At 41.4% G+C, this 20,777-nt stretch overlaps 1 protein-coding gene across 2 annotated transcripts in view; it reads left to right on the top strand.

Annotated features, from left to right (window-relative positions):
* The window catches only part of hip1 (huntingtin interacting protein 1), a 236,106-nt gene that overhangs the window by 168,495 nt on the left and 46,834 nt on the right, over positions 1–20,777 (top strand). For both annotated transcript variants that reach the window (XM_052035356.1, XM_052035357.1), the window contains exons 12-15: positions 4,804–4,901; positions 8,791–8,863; positions 16,227–16,410; positions 17,179–17,267. In XM_052035356.1, the coding sequence (XP_051891316.1) occupies positions 4,804–4,901; positions 8,791–8,863; positions 16,227–16,410; positions 17,179–17,267 (444 nt within the window). The remainder of the gene's footprint in view (positions 1–4,803; positions 4,902–8,790; positions 8,864–16,226; positions 16,411–17,178; positions 17,268–20,777) is intronic.

The raw sequence follows: 20,777 nt of genomic DNA, 5'->3' as shown, positions 1-20,777 counted from the left end.
GTTTGCCCTGCTCTCTTTCCTGGATTGGAACCAACTTTGTCATCTTTGTTTTGGCCTCTTGATCATCCCCAAATTTAATTGCTACACCAATAGTGACCATATCTTGAGCATCCTGGGACCTCAGCATACATTGCTAATGAGATGCTTCTTTGCAGCCTACCCCGGAGTCTCTGACATAGATGCAAAGGTTGGATAGTTCCCTGGATTTCTCCTGGAGGTTCCGATTAGTTGTCTGCATTGTTTATAGTAAGGAAGAGGCACGATTAAATTCTCACGAAGTGTAACTTTTAGGAAGTCACTAGAAACTGAATGGTTCCCTAAAATCTTGTACTACTTGAAAATTGCACACATAGTAACAGCACACAGAACTGAAATAGTTTGTGTTGTTTGCTAACATAAATGGGGACCATTATCATTGCATCATTATTATTTAAATTTAACTACTGTCAGAGGCTTGTGTACCTTTTTATGGAGAATATAACGTAAAATAGGAGTTGGCCATTTGGTCCTTTGTGCCTGCTCTACTAAGATCATGGTTGATCTTTTACGTCAGTGCTGCTCACATACACTAACCTCGTATTCCTTGGATACAAACAATGTTCTCAGTTCTCAGATGCTAGATGGTTTGGTACTTTAAAAAAATGCTCAATAAATTCTTAACATGGTTTTAATACTAGTCCTGACCAAAATAATTCAGAGATCATTCAAGGCCCCATTCTCATCATGTTTAACACTTGGTTTTCAGTCTTAACCCTTCAGATTTCTCTCTCAGCTGTGTTAATTATACAATCTGGTACTTGGAGCTGCAGTGTATAGAACCAGGGAGGCAAAAGGATTAGCTGGGAACTATAGACAGCAGGGAGCTTTTTCAGATGATTTCCATTCCTTACATCCCCATTCCCCTCTTTTCTCCCCCCCACCCCCCCACCAACTCCAGAGGGCATTATTTTATAGGTGATAGAGTTGGGTATAAATACTTGAATTAGAGTTTGTTGAATCGCAAAGATATGCAGGATCTGCAGTAGGAAATAGAAAAGTGAATTTTCAGTGCAAGTTTTAAGTTTCTGCAGAAATTGGATCTTTTTTCCAATTCATCATCGTAAATATGCTGAACTGATTTTTATGGAAAGCTCATTTGTTTTAGTGAAGAGTTATGTGATTATTTAGTAACAGAGGAACATAAATATGTGGCTAAATACAATTCTGAGAAGAGCAAAAGAAACACTGGAAAGAATTTCTGAAAATGAGAGTAAGCAATTACAAGATTTATATGATGCTTAACTAATAAAGCAGTAAATATTTAAAAAATCAATAATGTGATGATTGCTGGACTGTTGTTGAGCTTCCAAGATTAGAAAAGTGAATTATGTTGTCAAACACAAAAAAATCAGTCATAATTTTCTACATTTTAGCTATGGAAAATATTCATGGCTTAATGCTGCATGCTAGCAATCTGAACAGAAATTAGGCTGTTAATGATTGTCAGGATTTGTGTTCCTGACGTGACTAACAATATCTGGTTTGTGTGGTTGAAAGAAACCATCTTTCATGTGAGCAGCCCTCATAGGTGATTCAAATGATTGTCTGGCTCTCCCTTCAAAATAAGTTGTGCACCACTGCCTCAGCTCTGCAATTATTTCCCTTAAAACACTCCACCTCTCTGTCTCTTTTCTACCTTAAGGTACTTCTGAAACTTATATCTAACCAGAATTTTGGCCATTAGCCCTGGTACCTCATTGTGGGAAGTTTTGCTACATTAAACAGGCTATATAACTAGACCTGTTGACATTTTACGCAGTTTAGAGCCTGGAGTCTCCATACCCATTCTTTCCGGAGCATCCATGTGTTTTTTGAAGAGTGGCCAAAACATCAGACTCTGGAATGAGTTTTTTTGGTTAAACTTGTAAAATTATTCTCAAATTTTACCCAGTGTCTGATATAGCTCACAATAACAGTAATCTTTAGTGTGACTAGTGACAATGTAGAATGCCTTTTCCTCATTCCCTCCTCTTTGTAATTCACTTTAAAATGGAATACATTCTAAGTTTGTGGTTTAGCTACATCAAAATAAAAAGAGAAAATGCTGGAACCACTCAGCAGATCAGGCAGCATGTGTGGAAAGTGAGACAGTGAATGTTTTGGGTTGAAGAGCCTTCATCAGAATTGGATAAGAGAATAAATAAGTTTAGGAGGGTGTAGTTTTTTTTTCTCTCTCCATTAGCACAGCCTGACCCGCTAGGCACATCTTACATTTCAGCAGTTCACAAATTTTATATATTTTTTTCTATTCTCACTCTCTAACTGCCCTCATTTCATAGATTTTATGTCCCTTTGTTCAGGTTCTCCCTCTCTAACTGCTCCCATCGACCCATCATTTATAGCTTAGCCCCTCACTAACCCTGGCCTCACCCCATTAGAGATACTCCCTTTTATGGATAATATCAACTGAATGATTCTCATAACCACGTTATGGATTTGCAGTTATGGATTTTAGCCAAGCTGACATCCTGAGCAGTTTTTGTCATGATAATTAAGAGGTTCCTGGCAACTTGTTTTTTTAATGCCTAAGTGTTAAAGGGACCACTTTTCTTTCTCTGGGATACCAAAATGGTAGACTAAATCTGAGAGTTGTGCAACAGCAAAAGACCAGTTAACTTGGAGAAAGCTGGTTTGAAATTCAGTTTTTTGCCTCTGGTAGCAACATTTTTTTTGCCTTTTGTTACTCATTTTATAATATCGGTGAAGTGAAACAATAAATGTCACTGTGAACATTCATATATATTATGTGAAACCCAGAACTTAGATGTAGATATTTATCATTTGAAAGTTATCTAGCTAATATGATGTCAGGCAAGCTTTATGTAATGAGCTCTGGGATATGTTGAAGTTTATCTAGATTTTGTGCAGTTCCTAAAAGTGTAGTTTCTAATAGTAAAAGTGATTACCTGGATATATTCTAAAAATGGTGCAGACTATTGAAAGTGTTGGATGACAGTTGGGGGTGAAATCTGGACAAATGTAGGAGGAAGAGTCCCATAACAGATCTGCCCCATTTATAACAGGGGAAGTTATTTTCTGTACTTAAACAGGGATTAAACCGAGGATCTGCAAGTGAAATTATGATCAGTTTTTTCCCCTATGTAAATTTTTTATTGCTGTGCAGTAGAAAGGATTAATGCACAGGAGAGGCACTGAGACAGAAGTGGAATTGTTACCATGGTGATAATTGATTTCTCTCTGAATGGCTTTACACCCTGCTTCTCTGAAGAGATTTGAAGGATTATTAGCTGCATTCATTAGAGGAGCTGTGTTTTCATCAGAACCAATCCAGAATCTTTAGTATTCCATGCGTAGCTGTTTCAGGGTATCTTTGTGGAGCTGAGTCGTGACTGCAGAAATTTACACCATTGTTTCATCAAAGTAACTCCATCTGCTTCACTTATTTAGAAAGCAAGAAGTGGTGAGCAAATTCAGCCCTTTCATAAGAATGATTTGCTGTTGTTTCCACGTTTGGTTGATAAATTGGTCTTAAAAGGGCCTAAATTCTGGAATCAGTTTTAATTTAATGTCATTGTTATAGTAATGTGAGAATCCAAGCTCAGCTCTACTGTCTTCACGACTGTCCTGCCCACTTCTACCAAGTCATCCCAGCTGCTTCTGTCTGTGTGTTTTTGCCTTTTGGTGGATTAGATTTTATCACTTTCTATGGGAATGAGCTTTTAGCTTTATTACAGGCTTTCTTTTCAATCATCCCACTTTCAGCTGGTCTGCTGACAGAACTCATTTTTATTATTTTGTGGTGCCTTCAACTATGGAATTCCTGACCTAAATGTCTCTTCTCTATTTTGTGACTCTCGTTTACAATCAACCTCTTTTATCAAGCTTTCAGTCACTTTTCCCTCTGTCCTTATATGGCAGGGTGCCAAATTTCAGTCATATTCATACAAAGGGCTTTGGGATGGTATACTTGCTTATAGGTGCTATAAATATCCTATTGCATGATCATTGTTGCTTAAGTGGGCTGTATCCCTTTTGTATTTGGTGCTTTCCATCACCTCTATCATTTTTTTCAATGTTTTGCCTTTAATTAGAGGCTCAGTTGGTTTGTGTAATGTGGACTGTGAAGCTGATCCATTTTGACCAGACAGCAAGTCCCTAGATTCAAGTTTTAGTCTGTGCTGAGTTTGACCATCACATTATGTTAGAATAGATGTTAGAATGGCAAAGGGCTCCTAGGCTAGAGAGAGAAATGAGGGCAGTTAGTGTTCTTGCTCCACTACTGACCCCTGTCTGAAAATATGCTGTGAATGTATTTGATCATGTACAGCTACAACGCCCAGTGTTGATAGCATGTTTGCTCATAATCATGCAGGATTATAAGAGAATGGTTGTTGGATTGAATAACTGGCTGAAGTCATCTACCCATGAGTAGATGACTTTATCAAAAGAGGAGAGGCATCTTTTTGGGAAAATGGGCCATAAAAACAGGAGAATCAAAATTGTTTGGCCAGGTGTTGTTTGGAATTTCCTTGGCCGCCTTTGTTCCAATCTCCTCATTATGTTTCCTCTTTTCCTTAGATCAGCCATGGTCATATTAAATGACGAGGCAGACTTGAAGGGCCTGATCCCTACTCCTGCTCCTATTTTTTTTGCGTTCTTCTCTCTCTAAATTATTACCATGTTATTTCTGAACAGACATTTAACTGCTGCCTTCTGCAATAAGGTTGGTTTTCATTGTATATGTCTGTGAGTGGATCAGTAACTATGGTTACCTTTAATAAATTTTAACTCTCTTCCTTGCAGAGTTTATTTGATAATAAATTCGATGACCTCTTTGGAAGTACTGGACCCACTGACCCTTTCAATTTTAATAATCAGAATGGAATGTCTAAGGATGAAAGGTAAGGGTATTGATCTAACTTGAATTTTGGAATAAATGTTTTCAATAACTGATACCTTCCAGTTGGTATTTGTTGGGTCTCATGGAGTGAGTCTTGTTCTAAATACAGTGGCATGCAAAAGTTTGGGCACCCCTGGTCAAAATATCTGTTGCTGTGAATAGCTAAGCGAGTAAAAGAAGACCTGATTTCCAAAAGGCATAAAGTTAAAGATGACACATTTCTTTAATATTTTAAGCAAGATTACTTTTTTATTTCCATCTTTTACAGTTTCAAAATAACAAAAAAAGGAAAAGGGCCTGAAGCAAAAGTTTGGACACCCTGCATGGTCAGTACTTAGTAACACCCCCTTTGGTGAGTATCACAGCTTGTAAACGCTTTCTGTAGCCAGCTAAGAGTCTTTCAATTCTTGTTTGGGGGATTTTTGCCCATTCTTCCTTGCAAAAGGCTTCTAGTTCTGTGAGATTCTTGGGCCATCTTGCATGCACTGCTCTTTTGAGGTCTATCCACAGATTTTCGATGATGTTTAGGTCAGGGGACTGTGAGGGCCATGGCAAAACCTTCAGCTTGTGCCTCTTGAGGTAGTCCATTGTGGATTTTGAGGTGTGTTTAGGATCGTTATCCTGTTGTAGAAGCCATCCTCTTTTCACCTTCAGCTTTTTTACAGACAGTGTGATGTTTGCTTCCAGAATTTGCTGGTATTTAATTGAATTAATTCTTCCCTCTACCAGTGAAATGTACCTCGTGCCACTGGCTGCAACACAAGGCCAAAGCATGATCGATCCACCCCCTTGCTTAACAGTTGGAGAGGTGTTCTTTTCATGAAATTCTGCACCCTTTTTTCTCCAAACATACCTTTGATCATTGCGGCCAAAAAGTTCTATTTTAACTTCATCAGTCCACAGGACTTGTTTCCAAAATGCATCAGGCTTGTTTAGATGTTCCTTTGCAAACTTCTGATGCTGAATTTTGTGGTGAGGATGCAGGAAAGTTTGGAGAAAAAAGGGTGCAGAATTTCATGAAAAGAACACCCCTGCAACTGTTAAGCACGGGGGTGGATCGATCATGCTTTGAGCTTGTGTTGCAGCCAGTGGCACGGGGAACATTTCACTGGTAGAGAGAAGAATGAATTCAATTAAATACCAGCAAATTCTGGAAGCAAACATCACACCATCTGTAAAAAAGCTGGAGATGAAAAGAGGATGGCTTCTACAACAGGATAACTAACCTAAACACACCTCAAAATCCACAATGGACTACCTCAAGAGGCACAAGCTGAAGGTTTTGCCATGGCCCTCACAGTCACCCGACCTAAAAATCATCGAAAATCTGTGAATAGACCTCAAAAGAGCAGTGCATGCAAACTGGCCCAAGAATCTCACAGAACTAGAAGCCTTTTGCAAGGAAGAATGGGCGAAAATCCCTCAAACAAGAATTGAAAGACTCTTAGCTGGCTACAGAAAGCATTTACAAGCTGTAATACTTGCCAAAGGGGGTGTTACTAAGTACCTGACCATGCAGGGTGCCCAAACTTTTGCTTCAGGCCCTTTTCCTTTTTTGTTACTTTGAAACTGTAAAAGATGGAAATAAAAAAGTAATCTTGCTTAAAATATTAAAGAAAAGTCATCTTTAACTTTATGCCTTTTGGAAATCAGGTCATCTTTTACTCACTTAGCTATTCACAGTAACAGAAAGTTTGACCAGGGGTGCTCAAACTTTTGCATGCTACTGTACATAGATAAATGGTCGAAATCTTTCTAGTGTTGGTCCTTAGATATTTTATTTTCTTGCTGCACATTAATGAAGCTAAGAGAAGAAATGGGCTGTTCCAAACCTGTCTAGGTGGGAATAAACTTACTTTCGGAGAGATTGACATTCTTGAAGTTTAACCTCAAGGCTTTGTATGTCATTGAACAATAGTTCTCTAAATCCTACTCAGAAGAGTTCACTGGGGAGCTTTCTATAAAAATCAATGGAAAGATGTGTAAATTGAGAAGCTTGTCAATATTAGCACTTGTTCAATGCCTTTTGAAAACAGGCTAAATAAAACTAAGGACTGTGCGCCATTGCATCATCCGGTATTCCATTTTGTTTCCAAAACTGAGCTGCTTGGAGTGTTTGAATGGATTATCTGAATCCTGATCCAAAGGTATCTCCTAGTGTAATCTTGGTACCATTACCAGTGATGAAAGGTTTACTACTTAACAACAGAGAAAGGAATGCTGGAGTTCACCATGATTAATGATTTGTTGTGTGGACACAGGTGCTGCCCAGTATGAACTTGCAGATAACCTGCATCACTCCAAGGATGAACTGATGGGTTGTGTGTAAATCCAGATCAGATTGTCCATTGATCTGGTGTAGGAAAGAAAATTTGCTGTATCATTCAGTAGAGATTGGGTTTATTAATGGCCCTGCAGATGGTTTCTGGGTAATGTTAGTGTTGATTTTAATTTTACTTTAAAAATTAATTAAGTAATAGCAGATTTATTGAAGTTCCTCAATTGTGCATTCATCTTGTGATCTGAAAATGTTTTAAAAAAGGAAAGTAAATATTCACATGAAATCCTGTAATCTTTACCATTGTAATTGCACTAATTATCACCAATCCTATTTTGTTATAAACCATTTCCATTGGATCAAGATTAACGGTTCAGTAATCTATGAGTTGGATTCTATAAAACTGCTCAGACTGAATAGACCAGGGTAATAGGAATATCATCTGAATGCGGTCAATAAATCATCTAATTGTGGATTAGCAACCAAGGAATGCACATGAGTAAGAAAGGCTATTGTGATCGCTGATTAATTTCCAGGAACACCCAAGGAAATGTGCCTGACTGCACTGCTATTAACACCTTCATTTCTCTTTGCTTTGCTGATCTTTGTTTTCTCACTGCTATCAAATGCAAGAAATTCAGAAAGCCAGTCAGGGGCCTTTGATTCCCTCAGACTAGTCCTTCTGTGACTAGCATTTGCTGGAGAAGGTCTGATGTAACACTAGACTTCAACTTTTCCATGTCCATTCTCCTCACTTCCAAATTGCTGTTCCCTTACTGCTGTCAAATCCCCCACTCCAACTAACACACACACTGTGCTTGTATCTGATCATAAATCGCAAAGCAATTATTTTGTTTACCTCTTTTATTGAAAAGGCACATATGTGACTTTATGAGAACACTTGCTGTGAATCCTGGAACTGTGCCAGTTTAATTCACAGAGCATTTAGTCACCACACCTTATTGACCAATATTGAACTGTCTGCAGAATTAAACTCACTGTATGGAAATTGCCATACACTTGTGGAGCAAGTGTATGGCAATTATTATTTTAATGGTTGGTCACTGTTCCAGCATCAAAAACTTGTAATAATGATATTTTTAATAACCAATCTAAATTTGTGTGTTTTCAGCCTAAACTTCTTAACTTCTGTTCATTTTTGTTCTTAAACAGAAGTATTGCATTCTTTGAAATCTGGTCTATGGAGTCACACTTGTGTGTGCATTGTCTTGTGTGATACCCGGCTCTTTCTCCAACCTGCAACGAGTTAGCTAATCCTTGGTGAGCAGATGGCTGCCATTAGCTTCAGTGACCTTTAGTTGGAGGGCAAAGTTCAGAAAGGTTTATACCTCCTGACTGCCAGACAGTGACTCCTGCAGAAAAGTAAAGAATGGCAAAATTCCGGTGGACAAATGGTGCTATGTGTCCGATATAAATTGCCTCTATCAGAAGAGAGAAAGGTCTAATTAAAAAGTAAGCTGGATTTATCCTGTAGCAAATCTACTTCTCTTGAAATAGGCTGGTAACTGTCCACACTCATTTCCTGGCAATTGGTTCACAGTAGAGTTTACTCATTGATGCACCTTGCTCTCATAAATTTGTTTATTTCCAGGGATAAGTTGATTGAACGACTCTACAGGGAGATTGCAGCTCTGAAGGATGAGTTGGCGAGTTTTAAAGCAGAGGTGGGTGGTATGTTTGCTCTGTTCCTTTATAGCTACACGATAGATTTGAGAAAACTAAATGCTTTGTTTGTTGATCAACAGTTCCAACTAACTTCTTGGCCTTTTCAAACTGTTTGAAATAAAAACAAAAAATGCTAGGAACGCTCAGCAGGTCAGACCATGTGTGGAAAGAGAACTAGAGTTAACACTTCAACAGAATTTGAAGAGTGAGAAAACAAGTTAGTTCTAAGTTAGAAAAGAGGTGGTGCTGAAACTTTTGGAAAGCATCAAGTTAGATAAGTCGCCGGGACCGGATGAGATGTACCCCAGGTTGCTGTGGGAGGCGAGGGAGGAGATTGCGGAACTTCTGACGATGATCTTTGTGTCGTCCATGGAGACGGGAGAGGTTCCAGAAGATTGGAGGGTTGCGGATGTTGTTCCCTTATTCAAGAAGGGGAGTAGGGATAGCCCAGGAAATTATAGACCGGTGAGTCTTACCTCAGTGGTTGGTAAGCTGATGGAGAAGATCCTGAGAGGCAGGATTAATGAACATTTGGAGAAGTATAATATGATTAGGAATAGTCAGCATGGCTTTGTCAAGGGCAGGTCCTGCCTTACGAGCCTGATTTGAATTTTTTGAGGAAGTGACTAAGCACATCGATGAAGGGAGAGCAGTAGATGTAGTGTATATGCATTTCAGCAAGGTGTTTGATAAGGTACCCCATGCGAGGCTTATGGAGAAGGTGAGGAGACATGGGATCCAAGGGGACATTGCAGTGTGGATCCAGAACTGGCTGGCCCACAGAAGGCAAAGAGTGGTTGTTGAAGGATCGTATTCTGAGTGGAGGTCGGTGACCAGTAGTGTACCTCAGGGATCTGTACTGGGACCGTTACTCTTTGTGATTTTTATAAGTGACCTGGATGAGGAAGTGGAGGGGTGGGTTAGTAAGTTTGCGGATGACACAAAGGTTGGGGGTGTTGTGGATAGTTTGGAGGGCTGTCAGAGGTTACAGAGGGATATAGATAGGATGCAGAGTTGGGCTGAGAAGTGGCAGATGGAGTTCAACCCAGATAAGTGTGAAGTGGTTCATTTTGGTAGGTCAAATATGTTGGTGGAATATAGTCTTAATGGTAGGACTCTTGGCAGTGTGGAGGATCAGGGGGATCTTGGGGTCCGAGTCTGTAGGACACTCAAAGTGGCGGTGCAGGTTGACTCTGTGGTTAAGAAGGCATATGGTGTATTGTCCTTCATCAATCGGGGAATTGAATTTAGGAGCCGTGAGGTATTGTTGCAGCTATATAGGTCCCTGGTCAGACCCCACTTGGAGTATTGTGCTCAGTTCTGGTCGCCTCACTACAGGAAGGATGTGGAAGCCATAGAGAGGGTGCAGAGGAGATTTACAAGGATGCTGCCTGGAATGCGGAGCATGCCTTATGAAAGCTGGTTGAGGGAACTCGGCCTTTTCTCCTTGGAGAGACAGAGGATGAGGGGGGGACCTGATTGAGGTGTATAAGATCATGTGAGGTATTGATAGGGTAGATAGTCAGAGGCTTTTCCCCAGGGCTGAATTGGTGGCCACAAGAGGACATAGGTTTAAGGTGCTGGGGAGTAGATATAAAGGAGATGTCAGGGGTAAGTTTTTTACTCAGAGAGTGGCGAGTGCGTGGAATGGGCTGCCGGAAACGGTGGTGGAGGCTGATACGATTGGGTCTTTCAAGAGACTGTTGTATAGGTATATGGAGCTGAGTAAAATAGAGGGCTATGGGTAAGCCTAGTAATTTCTAGGGTAGGGACATGTTCGGCGCAGCTTTGTGGGCCGAAGGGCCTGAATTGTGCTGTAATTGTTCTATGTTCTAAAGTTACCAAGAGGATGGGGGATGTGTGAGTAAGAGAAAGAGAATATCTCTGATCACCACAGCAACCCAATTGGTGACATTCCCCATGTTATATCAGATTGTTGTCAACTTTGGAATTCTATTCAATCCTGAAGTCCTCATCACAAAGACCACTCAATTTCTTTGTCACACTTTCATTCAGTTCTGTCATTGCCTCAGTCCAACTGTTGCTAGAATGCTCATCCAGACATTTTCACCTCCTGATTCTACTCCTACGATGATTCTACTCTCCTCTCTGGCTCTTCAACCTTCAAATCATCAGCATCTTATCTAAAACTCAGCTGCTGGAAATCCATCCTTAATGAAGTCCCACATCAAAAATTCCTATGCCTTGACTCACAGATCCCCAATTCCTGGCAGCCTTGTTACCCAGAACTTGCTGTCCAACATGGTGTGTATGATTTGTGATTGAAGTCATTTAGGCTCTTTGTTAAAACTCATCAGCTCTTCTTTTTGAACTTTGCCTAAACCTGCTTCCTTGACTAAGCTTTTGGCCACCCTCTTAATATTTTCTTTGGCCTGGAATCAGTTTGTATCTGCGTGAAACTCAATGAGATGTTTTTCTGTGTTGCAGGTGTAAGTTGTTGATAAATAATTACTAATGGACTACACAGAGTGATGATGTTAGTGTTGTGACTAATGAAGTTGGTGCCTTTAAAATTTAGTCTTGTCTTTTCGCTTAACCCCAAATCAGTATTCTGGATGTAAAGAGGCTCAGCCCCTTGCAATAATGGTGACAACTAAGTAGACCTCTTAAGATTCTTTATAGTGACTTAATAATAAGATTTGCAGCTCATCTGGTGCCGACTGATCTAACTGAGTCACTGCCTATCAACAACTGCCACAGAAATGATTATGGCCAACTAACAGCAATGATCACTTAAACAGTTTGGGCATAGAACCAGACAGTGAAGCAGAAGGTTATTCGGCCCATTATTCTTCCAGTGGCGTTTTGGGAGGCATGCTCTCTCTAAGCCCTGTTCTCTCTCTTTTTCTCTCAATAATCCTGCAAATTCTAAGAATTTGTCCTATTCCATGTTAAATCTGCATCATCCACCTTCAGACAGTGCATTGCAGTGGATAAAAGGAAATTAAAATTTCTTTTGTCTCACTTTATGGTTTTTGGTCAATTAATTCGGTGTTCTAAACAGGAACAGGCCCTTCAGCCCACCATGTTATGCTGAAATAATTAACCCAATGCTACCTAATCGCTTCTGTCTGCACACGGTCCATATCCCTCCACTCTCTGCATATTCATGTGCCTATCTAAGAGCGTCTTGAACCCCTTGATCATATCTGCCTCCACCACTACCCCTGGCAGCGCATTCCGGGCACCCACCACTCTCTGTGTTTTTTAAAAAAAAAGCACTTGCCCTGCACATCTCTTTTGAACTTTCCCCCCTCTCCTTAAATGCATACCCTTTAGTATTAGACATTTCGACCCTGGGGAGAAAGATACCAGCTATCTACTCCATCTGTGTCTCTCATCATTTTATAAATTTCTGTCAGGTCTCCCCTCAGCCTCCGCTGCTCCGGAGAAAACAGCCCAAGTTTGTCCAACCTCTCCTTTTAGCTCATACCCTCCATTCCAGGCAGCATCCTGATAAACCTCTTCTGCACCCTCTCCAAAGCCTCCACATCCATCCAAAATTGAATGCAATACTTCGGATACGTCCTAACCAGAGTTTTATAAAGCTGCAACTTAACTTCATAACTCTTGAACTCAGTGCGTCGAGTAATAAAGGCAAGCATGCGGTATGCTTTCTTTACCTACCCTATCGACTTGTTCTGTGGTTACCAGTCCTTCTGTCGATACAGGTATTCCCATTATTTGCTCCATCAAACCCTTCATGATCCTGAACACCTTTACCAAGTCTCTCTCTAACCTTGTCAACTCGAAGGTGAACAACCTTGACGTCTCTGGTCTCCACTTGATGGTTCCTTTGGATTGCTGGGCCTGGAGGATAGCAGCATGGACCAGATGTTATTGAAGGGCAGCCTGACAGAACATGTATCATTCAGGCACGGCTTCCTTGGACCTGCATTCTGCTGTTCTGGCTGTCTACATTCTGTTGCCTGTTCCCAGCACCGGAGGGTAATGCCTTTTGTCCCATTGGATCAGGAATTTTGCTTTGGACAAGTTGGTCGTTATATTTGCTGTGGGCAGCAACAACTGCAAACTCCAGGAATAATAAAAGAACTGTTTTGGAGTGTTACTGAGAGCTCTGATAAAATGTTTTATGAATAAATGTTTTTTCTTTTGAAATAACATTGCAACATTTTTAAGAAACATGAATCGCATTAAAGGATAACTTCATCTAAGTGGTAATGATTATGTGAACCAAAATGGCTATTGATTAAAGGAAAAACAAGGGCTGATTTTATTCATTTGTTCATTACAGAGAGGTGTAATGAACGAGTGAGTAACTCTCCATACACTGAGAGCTGTATGGATCTGCCAGCAGATATGTCAGTAACTGGGTTACACCCAAGGAGAGGCTGTAGAGCAGTCTCTGCACAGCAAAGCGCAGCAGTGGGACACTTGTGCTACACTGGTGAACTCTCTATAGAGTCTAATGTGGCAGCAGCAAGTTGCATCAATTTCCCAGCTCTCAGGGTGTAAATCTGTCCACTGAAACCATGCCAGTTTAACCAGGCATAAATGCAGCCGGCCCACTGAAGTGCATGGGAGGTATCGCCCACTGGAAGAAAGGTAAGGTGAACATCTTATTTGATTGAATTAAATTAGTTTAAGTATTTTCAGTTGTTTCCATGTGTTGATACGGCATTGGCCAGTGAGCCTCGGGTCACATCCTCACCAGATATCAAAGCTGCTCTGTCACCGCTGCTGACCTTTTGCACTGGGAAAGGCCTCACACTTCCCTGGGCCTTGCTGATGAGCTGGGAGCTGGCCTCCCAGTGAAAGAATCCACCCCGGACCCCACTGGAAGATAAAGCCTGGCTGGAGCGTAGATGGCCGCAAATCTTGGCAGCAGCAACTCTGCTCATTCTGCCTGACAGATTTCACGCTTGATGCATCTGACGTGCTGTCCCCCCTTCTCCGAACTGCTGCTGTCATTGTTAACTCAGTCTAATTTAAGCAGAAGTTAGCAAGTTTATGTGAACTAGGAACTGGCTTAAGTCTATTTCAGGAACTACTATTTTCCTTCAAGTCCTGAATGAACCCATGGACATGGGCGGCTGTGGTTCTTGGAAACCACTGTAATCAGATAATTTGACTGCCTGTGACTGCAATGATGTCATTAGGGTCTTAATGCTGTTTTCATATGGTGTTGACTTAGACTGTGGAAAGCTTCCAGCAGTATAATTATAGGGTTAGTCTGTTCACATGTGGGTAATGTCTGGACAGAGCATTTGAGCCTGAAGGCTAGAAATATTGTGGAAATAATACTGGTCAATTAGTTTTGAGACTCCTCTGTCTACAATTTTAACTGACCTATTAACCATTGAAATAAAGCCAGTTAGGAAGTTGTCCATCATCTTAAGGAAACAACACACTGTTGGTCGGTGGTGTTGGGCGGTGATGAGTTCGGTGAGTGAGCAGCAAACATCACTGCAGAGGTTACAGGTCCACTTGCCAGATGTAGGTTGAAATACATGCTGCTCTCCGTGCTCACCAGTGGGCCTCAGTCTAGGCTCTCTTGCGTATTGTCCATTTGGGTATAAAATTAAAAGTTGACCAGAACCTGACCTCGCTGAAGCTAATCCAAGCCTGAGGGCTTGAGAATTTTTTTTGATACCTGACCTCGTGGATAGATGCAGGGCTTCGGTTAGGTAGCTAAGCATTACAGGTAATGGGTAATTGGTTTATTATTGTCACATGTGCCAAGATACAGTGAAAAGCTTTTGTTTGCATGCCATCCAGACAGATCATTCCATACACAAGTACAAAAAACAATGCAGAATATAGTGTCATAGCTACAGGGAAAGTGTCGTGCAGGTAGACAAATAAAGTACAAGGGCCATGATGAGGTAGATTGAGAGATCAAGGGTTCATCTTTATCGTATAAGAGGTCCGTTCAAGAGTCTTATAACAGGGGGGTAGAAGCTGTCCTTGAGCCTGGTGGTACATGTTCTCTAGCTTCTGTATCTTCTGCCCGATGGGAGAGGGGAGAAGAGAGAATGTCCGGGATGGGCAGGGTCTTTGATTATGTTGGCTGCTTTCCCAAGGTAATGGGAAGTGTTGACATCAATGGAGGGGTGGTTTTCATGACAGACTGGGTTGGGTTCAGAACTCTCTGCAATTTCTCATCGTCCTGGGCAGAGCTGTTGCCATACCAAGCTGTGATGTATCTGGATAGGATACTGTAAACTGGGAAATTAGAGCTCCCATGCTCCATGACTCTCTTGGATGGTTTGTGGGCAGTCAACCCTATCATGTCTCATGTGATCATACTTTAGTGTGTTAAATTATAAGGAGCTGGCCCAGCTTGTCCTGACTAAAGGACTTGTAGTTCTTGACTTGAACCCAACACATGTAGTTGGGTTCTGTCAAGCTCAGGTCGGGTAGCCAAGCAGTACAGTAGTGGCTCTCCATAGTAGCTCCCTTAATCTTAATGCAGCTTCACTGAACTAAGCATTTATGGACATGGTTCTCCCATGTCAGTGAGAAGATTGAATTTCATGTCACTTTCTCAGAGGTTTGGGCTTCCTGTCTGTTGCTGGTTGTTCTTGAATCGGCCTGAGATAGTGCTGTTCGGCATATGACTTTGACTCTCACACTCCAAATGACCCAGCCAGTGAAGGCTATAACTCTAGGCTGGTTCTCTCAAGGACTTTGTTGGTGATCTGTTGGTCCCAAGTAACTCTAAGAATTTTTCTGAGACTTTGAAGGTGTAAGCTCTTGGATCTCCGCTCCTGCTTGAAGTATGTGACTCAATTTTCACAGACGTGAAGGAGCGTACTGGCTACATAAATGGACACCTTTGTGTTTAGGATTAATTGCTTCTTGATCCAGATGCATGAGGTAAGTCTGCTGATGGTGATTAGAGGCTAAGCCAATTTTAGCATTTGGCAGGAAGTGATGAAAGTGATTCCCTTCTTTAAGTCTGGCCTTCAACTTGTGTACGTGTCTTTGTGTGTTTTCTCTCACTCGCACTCTCACTTTGAAGCTTCTTCCCCTTGTCTTCTGAACCTGTTCTTCCATAAACTGTTATTACACAGTCCTACTTACTGTTTACAATGTTCTAATTTTCCTACCCTCATTTGCTCACCTTACTCTCCAGGACACCTCAACTCAATGTAGTCCCCTTCTTTTATATCCACATGCTTTTAAAACCTAAATTTGAAATGTTGCTTATTTCAGCAAATGCACAGTTTTAATCTTAAAAACACTATCCTTGGGCATTTCGCAGTGTACCAGTCAACAGTTTACGACTTCTCTGTTGTTACTTTGGGTCTGCCTTCTTTAGCATGTCTAATGTTAAAACTGGATGTCCTGAATCACACTGTGCTCATCTCACTTCAGAGCAAGCGCCTGATCTCACAGCTGAGGGGACGGATCAGTGAGCTAGAGGCTGAACTCGCCGAGCAGCAGCACCTGAAGCAGCAGGCTTTGGATGAGAATGAGTTTGTGAAGGCTGAACTTGAGGAGGTGAAGAAGAGGCAAGATGACACGGAGAAAGCCCAGAGGAGCCTGACAGAGATAGAACGTAAGTTCCAGATTCACATCAGAGGGAGGCAAACTTGGTTACTGGCATGTGCGTTGTGGTATCTTTATCTCGCTGCTATGCCTCTGTAGTTATAATGAATTAAAAATACTGTCAAAAGAGTGAATTTGGTGATGGTCTTAACCGGTCAACTAAGGATCACTGTTTTCATGCAATATGTTTCATCAGTCCAACCAGTTGGACCTCAGAAGCCACCTTCAGGGTCTCTCTGCACCCTTTAAGATGCTGGGTCTGGATCATTGGTGATCACCCTGATCCCTACCCATCTATGTGAGATCCAAAGCTTGGAGGAAGAATTCCACAGCATTCAAGGCATTACAGAACCCAATTCATGACTCTTTTTTTCCCCTCTACTTCTATAGGCAGTATGCCTTCCAATAGAGTGAAACTTTCCAAGTCAAGGGGCTGTTCCTTCATGGGATGCTTCTCTGCTATATTGCGCTGCAACTCCCTCCCCTGACATTCACACAAGCACATTTTCCAGTGGGGCCATGCATTAGTAATTATGATTGGTGACCCATGTCTCTTGTTTTGTTACTAAGACAAACTGGTTGGTAGCACCTACCTGTCTGAGATCAAATGGCTCAGGTGAGAGTGAAGACTGAACCTTGCACCTTACTGCTGTGTGGACTTTGATAACTAAGAGCTTGCTTAGTTGATGAAATTGAAACATTTTAATACTTAAGAAATACTAACTTCAGTGACAAATCTCAGATGGAACAATTGAGTTTTTTTCTTTTTATCTTACAGGAAAAGCTCAAGCTAATGAACAAAGATACACAAAATTGAAGGAGAAGTACACAGAACTGGTTCAGAACCATGCAGATTTGCTCCGGAAGGTGGGTCCATTTAGAACACCAGCCTGATTTACAGCATGGTATAAGTGAGAGTCTAGTGGGCAAAGCAAAGTCTATAACTGTTGCAGCTTTGGAACAGCTACAAATGTGTAAAGTCATATGTCCGTTGACATGTGCAGCTTAGTTGATAGCAGTCTTGATTCTCAGTGTGAAGATTGTTAATTCAAAGTCCACTGCAGACAATTAAGAACAGGGGTAGCCCATTTAGTCCTTTGAGTATGTTTTGCCATTGAGTAGGATCATGACCAATCTGTGACCTAATTCCACAAAGCGGTCTTCTTCCCATGTTCCTGAACAACATCTCTCAATCTCAGACCTGGCATCATTTGCCATGTGTGGAATTGCTTTTTACTGTTGCCATTGAAAGATTTGGTGCTAACTTTTAGACTGTTGTGTATTTCCCCAACTAGCCAAATAACTTCTCTCTATTTACCCTTAAATATCTCTGCTGACACTTCAGTGCAGTACCGTGGGAGTGCTGCACTCTCAAAGGTGCTGTATTTTGGATAAAGTATTAAAACAATACATGATGCGCTCCCCTTGATGAATATATATAAAAAAATCACATCACTATTTTAAAAGAGGAAAGGAAATATGTGAGACGCATCCAACTCTGGTCGATCTTTATGCTTAATTTAGTCAACAGCAGTCAATCAGATTATCTGGTCCTGAGATGGTGGTTGCTCAGATTGGATAGTACATCTCCAACAGTGACCAAACATGAAAGGTTCTTCCTTGGTGTTGGGTGTCTTGGGAAGTCCTGAGAGTTTGATAGACTCTGTATTAACGTCTGTCTCTCTCTGGTGTTCTTTCTTCACCCCAAGTTCTCCCACTGAACCCCTTCCCTGTGCCAGAGTCATACAACATGGAAACAGGCTCTTCAGCCCAACTGGTACATGCTGACCACGATTCCCATCAAAGCTAGTCGCATTTGCCTGCATTTAGCCCATAACCTCTAAATCTTTCTTATCCATGTACCTATCCAAGTACCTTTTAAATTTTCTTATTGTACCTGCCTCAACCAGTTCCTCTGATAGCTGATTCCATATACTGACCACTCTCTGGGTGAAATAAGTTGCCCCTCGCTTTCCTATTAAATCCTCCCCTCTCACCTTAAACCTATGCCCTCTAGTTCTTGATTTCCCAACCTTGGGAAGAAAAATGTGTGCATTCACTCTATCTATGCTGCTCATGATTTTATACACCTCTATATGATCACCCCTCATTCTCCTACGCTCCAGTGGAAAATGTCCCAACCTGCTCAACCTCTCTCCATAACTCAGTCCCTCAAGTCCCGGCAACATCCTTGTATACCTCCTCTGCACTCTTTCCAGCTTAATGACATCTTTCCTACAGCGGAGTGATCGAAACTGAACACAGTATTCCAAATGCAGCCTCACCACCATCTTGTACTAGTGCCACAATACATCCCAATTTCTTTACTCAATTCCCTGACTGATGAAGGCCAGCGTGCCAAAAGCTGCCTTCACCATCCTGGCTACCTGTGATGGTACTTGTACTCCTAGGTCCCTCTGTTCTACAACATTCCCCAGGGCCCTACTGTTCACTGTGAAAGCCCTACCCTCATTTATCTTCCCAAAATGCATCACCTCACACTTATCCGAATTAAATTCCATTGGCCATTCCTCGGCCCACTTACCCAGCTGATCAAGATCCCTCTGTAAATCCTGATAACTATATTTGCAGTCAACGACACTATCTATTTTAGTGCCATCTGCAAACTTACTAACCATGTCTTGTGCTTTTGCTCTATGGCTTTTAGGTTGCTCTGACTTATGGCTGCAAACCCTGTATTGGACTTGGACTTCTTTGTCTGGGTAATTACGGTTACAGGCTCTATTGAAATACATGTCCACTGAGTGCACATTTGGCCACAGCTAATGCAATAGAAAAAGCCTCTTGCATTTATATTGCACCATTTATAATATTTAGATTCCCCAAAGTGCTTTTTAAGTGCAGTCATTGTTGCAGTGTAGAAAACGTGATGGCCAGTTGGTGCAAAAATGACATTTTAATTAATAGTTTCGGTACTGGGAGAGCTCCCCAGCTTTGTATCAAATAGTGCTACAGGAACTTTTATGTCCATCTGTGAAGTTAGCTCAGTCCTCATTTTAGTGTTTAAGCCAAAAGGCAAAACCTCTGGCTTTGTTGCACTCATTCAAACACTGCAAGGTTTGTTCAGGTGAATTGTGTGCACGGGTCCCTGCAGTGGGACGTGAGGTTGCAACTTCATGACTCTGATACAAATGGGCTATTAGCTGATCCATGGCTGACAAAGTGCAGGTCTGCAACAGCTGCTTACTTGAGTTGGCTTTGCCTCCACTGGCACAGGGAGCTACATCTATGTCCTGCTGGAATTAGTGAAGGGAATTAGTGAAGTTTGGGAAGGCTGGAAGGTCCTGAAGCAATCCCTGGTTGGCTGATACAGCTCCCCTTACTCAAGTGAAATACAGGTAACAGATATGGACTCGCTGTAGGCTTACCAGTAATGGTTCGCATGACATTTAACCTGCATGACCTGCTGTAGTCAATGTGCCATACAGTACTTCCATGCGTAAGTTGCAGTGTTGCATAATTTCCCTTGTTGGCAAAATGAATGGGAGTCATCAGTAGGGGAGGCTGGAGGTTTTGTCCTGTGGACATTGAGCCCCAATTGATGTAAATGACTGATCAGTACTTTTCTTTCGTAATTTCCTTAGTCTCCGAGGATAAATGATGGTGTGTTTCATAGTATAGTCAAGTGTAATTTCCACAAGTACTCAATCTTTGCATCTTTCAATGATTACTTGAAACAACCTTCACATTTGGAGCAAGTGTAAGCTGTGATTCTATTGGTAGCATTCTCACTCAAGTCATAGGTTTGTGGGTTCAAATCATGCCCCAGAGATTTGAATGCAGGTGTTTAAGCTCAGAGTGCATTGCAGGAGCGTTGGAGATGACAGCTTCAGAAGAGGAATTTAAACTGAGTCTCTCTGGGTCTCACAGATGATAAAGGATCCCACGGTAAACTTTTGAGGAAGAGCAGGGACGTCACACCCAGAATCCTGGCCAATGTTTCTGTCTACATCTACATTTCTAAAACAAGTGATCTGATCACTTGTTGTCGGTAGGAGCTTGCTGTGAGAAAGTTGGTTGCATTACAATATTTCCCACATTACAGTCAAGTGTAGTTATTCTCGTAAAGTGCTTTGGAATGTCCTAAATGCAAACCTTCCTCAATGTTGTATTTGAAACTAACTCTCTGCACCAAATGTGGTTGAGCCCCTTGCAAGGTATACTCATCGACCAGAATTATTTGTTTCAGCTCCATCTGAGTGAGGTTTTAAAGCCTTTCACTTCTGGTTTCCAAGGATTTGACTGTTTTTTTTCCTTGCTTGTTTTGACTTACAAATCATTAGCATGTATTTAATTGATTAAATCTTCAAATTTGCATGCTCATGCCTAATCCTGGCAATGTTCTTGTTTGAACAA

Source organism: Pristis pectinata, chromosome 21 (assembly GCF_009764475.1).
Source record: "Pristis pectinata isolate sPriPec2 chromosome 21, sPriPec2.1.pri, whole genome shotgun sequence".
In the NCBI taxonomy this organism is placed as follows: domain Eukaryota; kingdom Metazoa; phylum Chordata; class Chondrichthyes; order Rhinopristiformes; family Pristidae; genus Pristis; species Pristis pectinata.
This window is presented reverse-complemented; position numbering and strand designations above follow the sequence as displayed.